Source organism: Monodon monoceros, unplaced genomic scaffold, assembly GCF_005190385.1.
Source record: "Monodon monoceros isolate NGI ecotype Baffin Bay Population unplaced genomic scaffold, NGI_Narwhal_1 Super_Scaffold_21, whole genome shotgun sequence".
Classification (NCBI taxonomy): Eukaryota; Metazoa; Chordata; class Mammalia; order Artiodactyla; family Monodontidae; genus Monodon; species Monodon monoceros.
This window is the reverse complement of record NW_021703778.1, coordinates 23,782,010-23,795,950: the sequence shown is the minus strand read 5'-3', so window position 1 is coordinate 23,795,950 and position 13,941 is coordinate 23,782,010. Positions and strand designations below refer to the sequence as shown.

General features: G+C 43.7%; 1 protein-coding gene across 3 annotated transcripts in view; it reads left to right on the top strand.

Annotated features, from left to right (window-relative positions):
* Nucleotides 1–13,941, top strand: part of ITIH2 (inter-alpha-trypsin inhibitor heavy chain 2) — a 38,336-nt gene that overhangs the window by 13,013 nt on the left and 11,382 nt on the right. For 2 of the 3 annotated variants that reach the window (XM_029239294.1, XM_029239295.1), the window contains 9 exons: nt 1,276–1,438; nt 3,067–3,174; nt 3,995–4,123; nt 5,493–5,609; nt 7,854–8,022; nt 8,986–9,111; nt 10,495–10,676; nt 11,525–11,710; nt 12,084–12,223. In XM_029239294.1, the coding sequence (XP_029095127.1) occupies nt 1,276–1,438; nt 3,067–3,174; nt 3,995–4,123; nt 5,493–5,609; nt 7,854–8,022; nt 8,986–9,111; nt 10,495–10,676; nt 11,525–11,710; nt 12,084–12,223 (1,320 nt within the window). The remainder of the gene's footprint in view (nt 1–1,275; nt 1,439–3,066; nt 3,175–3,994; nt 4,124–5,492; nt 5,610–7,853; nt 8,023–8,985; nt 9,112–10,494; nt 10,677–11,524; nt 11,711–12,083; nt 12,224–13,941) is intronic. The other variant, XM_029239296.1, reaches the window with a different exon arrangement.

The following is a 13,941-nucleotide window of genomic DNA, read 5'->3' as shown; positions in this document are numbered from 1 at the left end:
GTGTAATATATATAATATATAATGGGGTAATATATAATGGTATAATATGCTAATGTAGAGATGGTACAAAACCCTATGGGAGTTCCAAGTACCAAGTGAACAGTTCTGTCCGGGGATCCAGATCATCACAGAAGACTCGATGTTTGAGCTGAGCCCAAAGAGATTAATAGAATTCAGCCAGGAGAAAGGAGAAATTCCAAGCCAGGGAACATCTCCAGCATGCCTCCAGGTGAATAAGTGCTTTAAGTATCATTCTGCCGTCTTTACCCGTCACTTTGACCACATCATCCATCCGTTTATTATCTCTTCATTCCACAAATATTTATTTGCAGCAGAAACTCCTCCAGGTACTGCGGATACAGCAGAGAGCACGGAGCTCGCATTGTAGCCTGCCCTCCCCCACCCAGATACATCAGGCCTCTCACCCCACTCTCTACTCCTAAGCTCTGTACCCAGCCGTGCTCATCTTTTTCTTCAGCTGCCCTGTATCCCAAGCTCACTTCTTCATGGTACTTCCCTGATCCCGAACGATCCGATTATGCATGGTCTCACCTTGCTTATTTAGCTGTTTAATTTGTTTTTTAATCACCCATTGTTTCTCCTAATGCTCAAATCTCCCTCATTTGACAATCCTACTGTTTTCTCTTTAAAACCATAAACACCTCAAGATTAATGATCACGTTGGACTTGGTGTGTATGGGACTAAATAAGGCATTAGTGCTGGAAATACACATTCAATTTGATGAAATAATAGATGTCTTCTTTCTGAAGACTTTCAAAATATAAAGAATCTCTAGAATGAGTCTCAAAAGCAGTAGAGGAAAGGCGTGCTGTCTTTGGAATCATCTGAACTTGGGTTTGAGTTCCTACCGTACAACTGACTCACCATGTGGTCTGGAGCGATTACTTACCCTTTGTGAGCCTCATCTGTCATCATTTGATAACTGAGGGTATTGGGATCCAGCTTGCAGAGCTGCTATAATAGCAATGATATGTGTGTCCAGTTCCTGGCACATAATAGGTGATCAATAACTAGTAGCTCTTTGCAGATGACACTCAAATCTGTAAGAAGCTCTGGAAGAAAAAGATCAGGTAGGAGAGGAAAAGAAAATTCCAGGCTGGTGGAATGAAATTTATCTAGAAGTTGCAGTTACCTCTACTGTACCTACCGTTCATTCTTCTGAACAATGAGCAGGTTGCTAGCCCAGGGAAGCCCGACTGCCCTCTGCGTAGGTTCTGCCTGTGATGACTCACGTGGGGGGCTCGCACCTGTAGGAGCAGAGCCCTCAATATGGAGAACTTCAAAACCGAAGTGAACATCGCCCCCGGAGCCAAGGTGCAGTTTGAACTTCATTACCAGGAAGTGAAGTGGAGGAAGCTGGGGTCCTACGAGCACAGGCTCCACCTGCAGCCAGGACGACTGGCCAAGCACCTGGAGGTGAGCCCATCCCTCTACGGCTCTGTCCCTCATCTGTGCTTTCTGCCTGTCCCCACTCTTTGTGGTGTTCCATGCCACTCGACACTGCAGGTCAGGGTGGCGTGCAGAAAGGATTCTGGGTTTGGAGTCAACCAGGCCACTTCCTTGCAGATTTCAATGCCAGCTCATCTCCTTATTAGCTGTGCAGTTCCCTGTGGCCTGTTGTAACAGATGACCACACACTGGGTGGCTGAGAACAACAGAAACGTCTTCTCACACAGTTCTGGAGGATGGAAGTCTGAAATCAACTTGTTGGCAGGGCTACGTGCCTAAAGGCTGCCAGGGAGAGTCTATTCTTGCTTCTCCTGGTGTCTGGAAGCTGCTGGCATTCCTTGACTTGTGGCCACATCACTCTAATCTCTGCCCCCCTGGTCACGTCACCAGGGTGTGACCTGTTCTGAGTGTCTTCTGAGTGTCTCGAGTTTCCCTCTGCCTTGCTCTCGTAAGAACACTTGTCGTTGGCTTTAGGGCCCATTGGGTAGTACAGGATGATCTCATCTCAAGATCCTTTATTGCATCTGCAAAGACCCCCTTTTCCAAATCAGATAGTAGTCACAGCTTTCAGGGATTTGATGTAGACACGTCTTGGGGGGGAGCTCCATTTAACCCACTACACTGACCTTCCACATGGGACAAGCTATCCTGAGCCTCAATTTTCTCACCTGTGAAAAGGGTACTACAACGTTCTTAGACTCCTTGGTTACAAGTGAGATGAGCTTATGGAAGTAGGTGGCAAATGATAGCAGCTCAGTGGAGGCTGAGGTAGTCGTCTTCATCTGCTCCACGTTCCCCGCATTGCACTCCAACTCCCTTCACCTCGAGAGCAGTGCCTGCGGCAGGGCATTGGCTGCCAATTTGAACTCACCTCTGCTGTAATCTTCGCCTCTTGCCGTGAGAACTGAGCTGCTCTTTTCTTGGCTCGAATCTTATTGACATCACATGACCACTTGTGTAAGAGGCAGAGCAGAACTGGAAGAAACCCAGGGAAGTGCACAGTTTGACCTGCTCTCCATTTGACACATAGGAAGGTGAAGCAGACAGGTTGTAATTTGCCCATTGATGTAGAAGATTCAAGGGGATGAATGAATGGATCATGGTAAAATTCTCATTCCATTCTTATTTCTAAATAAGAATAGAATGGGGATTTCCCTGGTGGTCCAACGGTTAAGACTCTGTGCTCCCAATGCAGGGGGCCCAGGTTCGATCCCTGGTCAGGAAACTAGATCCCACATGCCACAACTAAAAGATCCCGCATGCTGCAACTAAGACCTGGTGCAGCCAAATAAATAAATAATTTTTTAAATAAATAAGAATGGAATGGAATAGAGTAGATGAAGGGGAATTAAATCCCAGAGAAATGAAGCAATAGAAGGGGAATACTAGGTTGCCCAAAAGGTCTTCAGCCTACATGGTGAGATGCATTGTGTCACACAGAATTTAAAGAACTTGCAGAAGTGATGCTGGAGCCATGCTGGGTCATCTTTGGGAAATCCTGAAGATGAGAAGAACAGCAGAGGACTTAGTAAGTGTACTTCTTGCTCAATCTTGAAATATTTTAATGCTTTCAGTAATTTCTTTCCCACCTCTAGGTAGATGTGTGGATTATTGAACCTCAGGGAATGAGATTTCTTCATGTTCTGGACACATTTGATGGGCATTTTGATGGAGTTCCCGTCATATCTAAAGGACACCAGAAGGTACCACAAGCATTGATGTTACAGAGTCTAAGTGGCCACTTGCTCCTGGGTTCTGCTCTCCTCCTCTGCTCTGGGGGATAGAAAAGCCATCAGGTGCTGAGCTGAGGGAACTATATGAAGGAACAGTGATTCCTGAGCAAAGTCTAGGGTCTCCCACTGGATATACAGAATAATATTACGGATTGTTTCATTGCATTTTGACCAGAGTCTGTTCCTTTTGGAGGTCCTGTCCCATTTCCCCCAGGTAATTTCACTTTAGCAGTAGCTAAAAGACAGTTTTCACAGGGACTTGAAAACCACTGGTCCAGTGGTTAAGACTCTGCGCTTCCACTGCAGGGGTGCGGGTTTGATCCCTGGTTGGGGAACTAAGATCCTGCATGCTGCGTGGTGCAGCCAAAAAAAAAACAGTTTTCACATAATACACAGTGGATTTTCATTAATCACAGCAAGAAATACTCAGCCTAATTCTCTCTGCCTTAATGGCCAATAGTAACCACCTTTGGAGGGATCGAAGTCCTGTAAGAACCTTTCACCAGCTCTTTCTAGAGCTGGTAGCTGTTTCTTCCATGGGGGGAAAGGGAGGAATTCTTTGAATCTCTTATAAAGGACTGAAACCAGGCCAGCAGCACCACAGGCTGTTAGACGCCCCCCTCACATGCTTTGGCACCATCCCTTCCATCAACAACGGGACCACCGATGCTGCCCGGATGCAGAATGGCCCTGGACCTCCACCTGTGTGCACGAGAAGGTGCAGCTGTCAACTCCTCACCTGGAGGGGGCAGGGGGGGAGACCAGGCTGTGACACTACTGTTCTTTCCAGGCACACATCACCTTCAAGCCCACGGTAGCACAACAAAGAAAATGTTCCAACTGCTCTGAGACTGCGGTAGATGGTGAGCTCGTGGTGATGTATGATGTGAACAGAGAGGAGAAAGTCGGTGAGCTTCAGGTGGGTGAAAACAGACTCTGGGAGAATGGCCCCGCCAAAGCCAAAGAACTGGTTTTTGTTGAATAACCCCCCCTTCCCCCCCACCCACGAATAAACCTCTTTGGCCTCTGGGTAGTTCCCAGCTGCCCAGACGAGTGTCAAGGCTGCAGACAAGGGACTAAAAGCATATTTCTCTAAGTGTCGCCGAGCATTTTATGTCAAGATAACTGAATAAAGGTCATTGGGTCTCATGCCTTTGTCCCAGGAAGGTACGTCTAGGCCTCGAATGAAGAACCATAGGAAGTCACAAAATGGGAATTTTCGATAACCTTCCAAGGCCCTTTGCAATGAGATGATCAAAGAAAGCACAGAGATTATGTTCCCTGTGAGATTTCTTGAGCATTTCCCTTCCCTCTTTTGTCACGTCTTAGAGGTGTGTGCATATTTCCCTGTGCTAAAGTAATGAGGCCTTAGTAGCCAAGAGCCTGTGCTTCTCTCCAGGGATGGGGGGGTGTCGGGAAGTGTCCACAGCTACACACCTGACAGCTGGACACTGTAATGTCCTGGGGGAAGCAACCAAAGGGCAGTGGAAAGAGAATGAGGTGAGCCAGTCTTTAGCACCTACAAGAGAAGACGGGGGGGGGGGGGAATCAGGAATCCAGCCCCTCCCATTAACTTCTAGAACAACCCAGACTCCCCAGGGTGCACATCAAGGTCCTTCATGGTCTGCCCGGTGGGTTCTCTGCCCTAACTCCTTGAATTCATCGTGCTGAACCACTTATGCAGCCCTAAGTGTGCCAAGGGCCACACTGTCTGGAAGTCTCTTCCCCGGCCTGGCCCCCACCCCCCAGCTCAGTCCAACCCCGACGCTGGCAGCCTAACTGCAAACTCATGAACCCACGTTCAAGTCCAGTGTAGATGCCCTTTCCCTGGAGAAGACGCCCTTATCTGACTTAGATGCACCGCCACTGGGGGTGTTCTTGGAGCCTTTTATTTTTCCTGATCACGGACTTAACAACCTGTGCTGCAAATTGCCTCTTTATTTGTCTGGGTCCTTCATTGCCCGCGAGCCTCAGGAGAGCAGGGACTCTTCCTGATTCACTGTCGGTGAGCAGGGTGCCTGGGACGGAGGCTCTCGATGAAGACTGGGTGGGGTGGAAGGAGTGGAGGGAAATAGCCTAGGAGGTGAACTGCTGAGAAGGCTCAGACCTTCGCAGGGAAGGACAGAGTGGGAGCAGGAAGGAGAAAGGAGAAGCAGGGGGACACCAAGCCTCTGTTCTCTCCTGTCCCCTGTGAGCACCCCTCTCCTCTCTCAGTCCCCAGACCCTCGTCTTCCTACATTCCAAACATTGCTAATGGTTTGGCTCACAAATGTGTTCTGGTTTCCCAGGTATATAATGGATATTTTGTCCACTTCTTTGCTCCTGAGAACATGGACCCAATTCCCAAAAACATCCTCTTTGTCATCGACGTTAGTGGCTCAATGTGGGGAATAAAAATGAAACAGGTAAGTACCCCTGGTGGGCAGTGGTACCTGGGGCTCCCTACCTTTTCTGATCCTCTCCTGATGATGCAATTGTTCAAGTCCCCTTCCCACAGGGCTTGTCTCAGCTCAGGCTGCTAACAAAGTCACACAGACTGGGTGGCTTCTGAACAGCAGAAATTTATTCAAAACTCACCTTTTTGAAAACTTTTGTGTCAGTATAACCTCTTCTCACTCTGCTCACTCTTCTGCTTCATATTCTTTTGGTTCTTCTGCATATAACACTTTAATACCTTGCCATTGTTCATGAATAACTTTGACATCACTATATGCATTTATTTTCTAATTATGCTGTAATTCCTTGAGGGTGGCCATCCTGTCTCACATCTTCCAGTTCAGAGTTCAACATAGGCTTATTCAGTGTTAATGGTATAGATGCAATTATAAACAAACAAGGAAATTTCTTATTTTATTCATCAATCTATCCATTCAGCCAATTTGAACCACCAACTAACCATTCATTCATTCAACAACCGTTTCTGACCACCCAAGTGTTCACTACTGTTCTAGGATCCAAAAGACAGAAAAGACATGGCCCTGCCCACTGTGCTTCTACCCCGGTACCCAGGTCTCAACAGTGGTGTTTTTGACAGTTTGGGCTGGCTGATCCTTTGTTGTGGGGACCACGCTATATGTTGTAGGATGTTTAGCAGCATCCCTGGCCGCTATCCACTAGATGCCAGTGGCACCCACCCTTCCAGTCATGACAATCCAAAATGTCTTCAGACATTGTCAAATATCCCCTGGGGAGAAAATTACCCTCAGTTGAGAACCACTGCTCTAATACAAGAGTTTTTTCACCCCTCCCTCCCTCCCTCCCTTCCTTCCTTCCTTCCCTCATTTAACAAGTATTTATTAAGCACCCACTATGTGTCGGGCACTTAGTTCATCACCGAAGTCTGAGATGACTATTACACACCCAAGCGAACATGTTAAGCAGGCTGTTGGCTCTACAGATCTGGTGCTCAGAGGTGAGATATTAAGATAGACACTTTGGAGCCACCAGTATGTAGAAGGTATTCACAGCCATGAGACCAGGTGAGAACGCCAAGGAGTAAGTGTAGATAAGAGAAGAAAACCAAGAGTCAAACTTACACTATTCCAATAATTAGAATAATCTGGGGAGAAGACGAGGAACCAGCAAAGAAGACTAAGAAAAAGTAGCCAACGAAAGAAGAAGAAAACCAAGAGTGTCCAAGGCTCTGGAAGAAGACGAGGAAGTTATACTAGGAGAGAGATGTGACCAGTTGGTCCAAATGCTGCTCAGATTGAGTCTGATAAGATGAGAATAGTCCACTGGATTTCACAGCAACCTTGACGAGCGACGTTTCAGTGGAGGGATGATGGTGAAAACCTGAATGGAATGTATTTCAGAAGAAGATTTGGAGACAGTATGTTTAGACAGTTCTTTCAAGGAATTTTATTGCAAAGGGAAGCTGAGAAATGGGGCAAGTGGGTACATTAGGAGGTTTTTTAAGGAATGAGAAATGATAGCATGTTACTCTGTTTATGGAAATGTACCAACAGAGGGAAATTCAAGATGCAGGAGAGGCAAACGGCAGTTGCTAGAGCCATGTCCTTCAGTAGACAAGAGAGAATGCCATCTAGGTCACATGTGGATGGATTTGCATTAGGCGGAAATACAACTACCGGTTCTTCTACATTACCAGGCAGGAAGGAAAAGTTTATGGGTACAAGTACTGGCAGGTGGGATTTTATGGTGGTGGGAGTTGTGGGAGTTTTCTTCTGATTGCTTGCATTTCTCAGTGAAGTAGGAATCCAGGTCATCAGCTGAGACAGGAGAGGGGTGTTGGTGGTTTGAAGGGGAAGGAGACAGGAAGCAATAATTACGTGGTAGTGGATGAGAAGGCTGAGTAGATGCACTTGAGAAATACATTTGATTCTCAGACACCACAAAGGGGCCACCTGAGGCTTATAATCCTCAACTTAAAGTCAAGCTAGTGAGACTGGTCACGCATGACAAAATAAGACAGTAAAAGTTTAAGTATCAAAATACAGACAATACATGTTCAGAATACAGGAGAGGTAGATCTGTGTTGACTCAAGTGGATTTATATGGTTTTCTGGAAAAATTACAGCTTGAGCCACTACTTGAAAGATGACTAGGATGAATTCTTGGTCTTCCTCATTTCATCTTAGGCTTAGAGCTTATGTATTAAGACCCTTCTCTATTCTCTCTCAAAACAGACAGTGGAAGCGATGAAGACCATATTGGATGATCTACGCGCTGAAGACCATTTCTCCATGGTTGATTTCAACCACAATGTTCGAACCTGGAGAAACGATTTAGTCTCAGCTACTAAAACACAGATTGCAGATGCCAAGAATTACATTCACAAAATCCAGCCCAGCGGAGGTAAGTAGGTTTAGCCCACAGCCCAGTGAGAAACTCCCATAGGATTCAAATCTTGGTTCACTTAAGAAATATGATTCCCTACCCCCGTGGTCTTTGCCCAGTCTGCAGTGGTCTGCTTTAAATAATACATTTATTATTAAACAATGAATACTATGGTCATGGTGAAAGCATAATCCATACCCCATCCCACACACGTTTTTAACCATTCCATCCTCAGAAAAGGGTGTCAGTAAGTGATACTAGCCTTCTTATAACTTGCATAGCAAGAGGAAGACAAATACCATATAATATCACTAAGATATGACACAAATGAACTTATCTATGAAACAGAAACAGACTCACAGACATAGAGAACAAGCTTGTGGTTACCAAGGGTGACAGGGACATGGGGGAGAGATGGACTGGGAGTTTGGGATTAGCAGATGCAAACTAGTATATACAGGATGGATAAACAACAAGGGCCTACTGTATAGCACAGGGAACTATATTCAATATCCTGAGATAAACCATCATGGAAAAGAATATGAAAAAGGAATGTATATATATGTATAACTGAATCACTTTGCTGTAAAGCAGAAATTAACACATTGTAAATCAACTAAACTTCAATTTAAAAAAAAAGAAAAAATCACATATCATAACACATAATTGTTTACAGGACAGTGTCCAAGTATGTCAGCAAGGCTGAATTAGGTAACTTCAGTTTGGTGGTTAACAAAATGACTGGTGCTTTGAAAGGGTTAATTCATCTCTAAGGGAACCATTGACTACAAAGTGAATATTTTATTCCACTGGGGGATCTGGACCAGCCTGGTCAAAATTTAGAAAGCAATCGAATGATTTGGGTACTGAATAAACTATACATGAGTCATCACCAAACAGATGAACCTGAACCCAAGACGTGATTGTTTCTGTGGAAAGTAAGAGTATGTAACAGAACAGCACATTCTACGGCTTTCACAGGGACGAATATCAACGAAGCACTGCTGCGGGCCATCTTTATTTTGAATGAAGCCAATAACTTGGGACTGTTGGACCCCAACGCGGTCTCGCTGATCATTTTGGTGTCTGACGGCGATCCAACAGTAGGTGAGTATCATTTACATTTTTAGTGATAAATATCTTTACTCTTGTTGCTTGGGAGCGTGATTTGCTCAAAATGGGAACTCAAATGCATTTGCCTGAGTGTCTAAGCCATTTTAAAGCCGTGCTTCCTGAAAGAAGGGTTCTTTTGACCCTGAAGCATTCACTCCACTTAAAGCAGTCCCCGGACGTTTGGGGGGAGGACGCTCTTGAATGCCTCAGTTTCACCTCCACAGCGTGGGGAAACTTGAATTTGAGTCACACGCTGTGAGGGTTGCTGGTACATACTAGTGCAGTGTGTTTATTTCCTCAGCGTAAGGTGTGCGAGGTGGTGTGTGGAGCGTGTGTGATGAGGATGTAGCCTCTGAGTCTGCAGTGACCTGTTCTCCCACTGTTCTCCAAATTTCCCCCATGTACTCACTGCACCTGGACAGGTTACTTCTCTCTGATGCATCCTGTGTGTTTTCTTATCCACACAACGGCTCGCCGTCTCCCTGCTTCTATTACATACACTGTTATTTTCATTTGCTTCATTTGCGTCTTTACGCGGACAAGCACCAGTGAGAGTGAATGCTAGATTGCGCTGCAGTCCGTCTTGTAGACAAGGATGTACCTAACTGCGCCTGACACAGCTCAGTGGAAGGAGAACCAGTGATGCGATCCTGACAAGGTACCAGAGTTCTAGAAAGAGGGAGAGCGAGGCAGAATGGCAGTTGTTGTGTATTTGTTGTAGATTCAGTGCTTGGATCGGATGACTTTTAAAATTCAATTTTAGAATAAAATCTTAAGGAAATAAGCTTAAAAAATTGTCAGTTTCTTACTCCTGACCCTCAACCATCCAGTTCCTGTCCCGGGAGACAGTCACTGGTTACCAGTTTCTTGTGTGTCTTTCCAGAGATATTCTATGTGTATCTGTATACTGTATATACATATACACACAAATATGTGAAAATATATACACACACATACATACATGTATACAAATGCATTCTGCATACGCTGACCTTCACCTTGTTTTTCTCCCCTTTAAAAATGTGCCTTTGAGATATTCAATATAAACACATAAAGAGTTGCCATGTTCTTTCTTATAACTGCATAGTATTTCAGTTTGAATATACCGTAATTTAACCCATCTCCTTTATCGGTGTACATTTAAGTTGTTTCTAATGTGTTGCTATTCCCAATAACGTTGCTATATACCACTGTCCGTCCTTCATTTAAACATGTATGAGGGCATCTCTAGGGGACATTTCTAGAAGTTGAGTGACGGAGTCAAAGCATAGGTGCATTTTGAATTGGGACAAATTTTGCTAAACTGCCCTCCATGCGTTTTCCTAAATCTTGATAGCATTGGCTTCTCACTCCTTTCCTTCCTGTCATCATCCTTAGGGGAATTGAAATTGTCAAAAATTCAGAAAAACGTGAAGCAGAACATACGAGAAAACATCTCCTTGTTCAGTTTGGGGATAGGATTTGATGTTGACTATGATTTTTTGAAGAGACTCTCCAACGAAAACCGTGGGATTGCGCAAAGGATTTATGGAAACCAGGACACTTCTGCCCAGCTCAAGGTAACTTTTTTTTCTGTTCTTTTTCACTTAAAATCATTCAACTAGCAATATCTGATGCCTAAGATGGCTGAATTTAAGTAAAAATTGTCATTATGTCAGTTATATTAGGTCACAAGAATCAGGGAAGTGTTCTATTCCTTTCTCATGCACCCCACCCCCACTTGTACACCTGCAGTAACAGTGAGATGAGAGGCGGTAAGGTGATGGATACAAAGTTCCCTACTCCCTGAACAGGTCTTGAGAGACACCATCACAGCTTCTTGTGTCTCTCCAGTCACGCTAAGACATCGGTCCTCCTAATCGTCATGGGCACTCTTCTCCCTTTAAAGTACATTGGCATCTTGGAAATCAACTTCTATAATGCAACACAAGTCAAACTATAGCCTGTACATTTCCTTAAATATAAAGGATATCAATTACTTGTTTATTTTGACTAAATGGACAAGAAAAAATGAAGGAGAAGAAGAATATACTTTACTCCACCCTCTGTCAGTACCATAGCAGGCACCATATTTAAACCTGGGGACAGGTAAGAGACAGGTTCTAATTTGGGGATATCCACCCAGCTGACTTATTATGAGAGTCCATGAGCTTTTCATGCTCATCATAACAGAAAGAAAATATGCTGGGCTCTTAAATCAACAGTAATATTCTTAACAAAGTCTTGATCGTCTCTGTTTCAGTTCATTGAATAACTATGAGAATTTTCCATAGCTTTCCACAGAGATCCTGGGAGAATAAATTGAGCGATGTCTGCTAAGCACTTGAAGAATCTCAGAGAAAAATGCTTTAGATCTATAAAGTGATATGAAAATAATGATTTCTCTGTTTTTTTCTATGAATTGTAGAAATTCTACAACCAGGTCTCGACTCCCTTGCTCCGGAATGTTCAGTTCAACTATCCCCAAACACCAGTAACAGATGTCACTCAAAACAGTTTCCATAACTATTTTGGAGGCTCAGAGATCGTGGTGGCAGGAAAAGTTGACCCTGATAAATTGGAGCAGTTACAGGGTATTATCACTGCAACTTCGGTACTTCTACTTATCTGCTTGTTCTAAAAATACTAATTGTCCCCTTAGTATACAAGAGACATCTTGTATATTAACAGGCTGATACTCTGAATTCCAAGAATCATGTGGGTATAATAAAAGCAAAAAGCGAAAGGGAAAGCCTGAGAATATCTGTGCCACCTTCCCAACTATTGTGTAAATCCTGACCTTTTCCATCCCAAACTCTAGAGGTTGGCACTTACTTCCTCTCGTGTATTCTTTTGGGTTATTTTGCATTCCGCTTCCAGTTGCCTGCTACCCTGATTCACTCACAGTAGATCCTTTGGAAAATGTGAATTGATTAACTACAATTCTGCCCCACTGGTGTCTTTCAACTGAACCTTCCACTGTCCAGGCTAATGCAGAGTTAGTCTTGGAAACCCTGGCCGAGATGGATGGCTTGGAGGATTTTCTATCCAAAGACAAGCATGCAGATCCTGATTTCACCAAGAAATTGTGGGCCTATCTGACTATCAACCAACTTCTGGCTGAACGGTAAGAAGACCGTACACCACAGGGATTTGCAAAAGCAAAAGACTTGCCTTGGATACTTGACATAATAGACAAAAAGAAGAGTTTGGAACCAAGAAAGGCAGCAAATTATTACAGGGTTTGGAGTTTTCATTTCCACTGGTTTCAGGCAGTTTTAACTCAAGCTGGGTTCACTCTTTTTTCTTGACATATAACATGCATACAATAAAGCATGTGAAGTGCATTCATTTTAAATGTACAGTTTAATGAATTTTTATGCACATCACCCACGTAATCAGCACCCGATCCAGACACGGAACAGTTCTTCCATTTCTGAAGTCTCCTTCATTCTCCTTTCCACTCAACACCCACCTCCCACCTCGAGTAGAAATCACTATTTTGACATCTGTCACTATCAATTAGTTTTGTCTATGATGAAATTTCATATAATGATACAAACTGTATTTTTTGTTTCTGGCTTCTTTCACTCAATGTGATGCCCATGAGATTCATCCATCTCATTGCTATGGGTATGAGGAATTCATTTGCATTTATTCCTGAAAATAGATTATTGTCCAAAGAGAAATTTATGATTATGCAATTCTGATATCATGTAAGTAAGGGCTTCCTATAGGTACCTATTTCATCTGTGGCTTCTCAGCTGACTGGTATTTAAATGCTCCAATATAAAAACTATATTTCTAGAGTAATGTATGGTTCTTTGATCACGTGTATCAGAATTACAGGGGGGTGTTTGGATAAGAAAATTACTGTTCCCCAGCCCGCCTCCACCTATTCGATCAGATTCTTAGGAAGAGGGAGCAGGGTGGTGTGAACGGGGCTGGAAAAAACGAAATACAGCTGTATAACTGTGCTCAGAGAGAAAATCCTTAATGTCAGTAAGATTCTAAAACAGACACAAGTTTGTAAGCTGTGGCTTTAAAGTAAGTGAGAACTGTCCCTGCATCTTTACAGAGGCAACTGGGTGCATGTAAAGGTACATAGCAAATTGCTGCAGACGTTAAATATTGATTTTTAAAAAACAATCCCTGTAAAGTGGGTCAGTGGTTGCCAGGGAGCAGTGGGTGGAAAGGATGAACAGGCAGAGCACAGGGGATGTTTTAGGGAGGTGAAACTACTCTGCATGACACTATAATGACGGATACCTGTCATTATACATTTGTCCAAACCGATAGCATGTACAACACAAAAGTGAACCCTGGGTGATGATGACGTGTAGATGTAGATGTATCGATTGTAACAGATGTACCACTTGTAGTGGGAGATGTTGATAATGGGGGAGGTTGTCGGGTGGGGAAGGGGCAGGGAGTATACGGAAAAGCTCTACTTTCTGCTCAGTTTTGCTGTGAACCTAAAACTGCTCTCAAAAATAACTTATTTAGACTTGTTTCCAAGGGGGAGGGGGTCGGGTGAGGGGTGGAGTGAGAGGTTGGGGTGAGCAGATGTAAGCTATTACATCTGCAAAACAACAAGGTCCTATTGTATAGCACAGGGAACTATATTCAGTATCCTGGGATAAACCATAATGGAAAAGAATATGAAAAAGAATGTATATATATATACATGACTGAAGCACTTTGCTGTACAGCAGTAATTAACACAGAGAACACTGTAAATCAACTATACTTCAGTTAAGAAAAATAATAATCTGTTTAAAAATTCCTTAGGACTGCATGGATAGACAAAATACTAAGCTTCATGAAGCCAGTTAATTCTGTTTT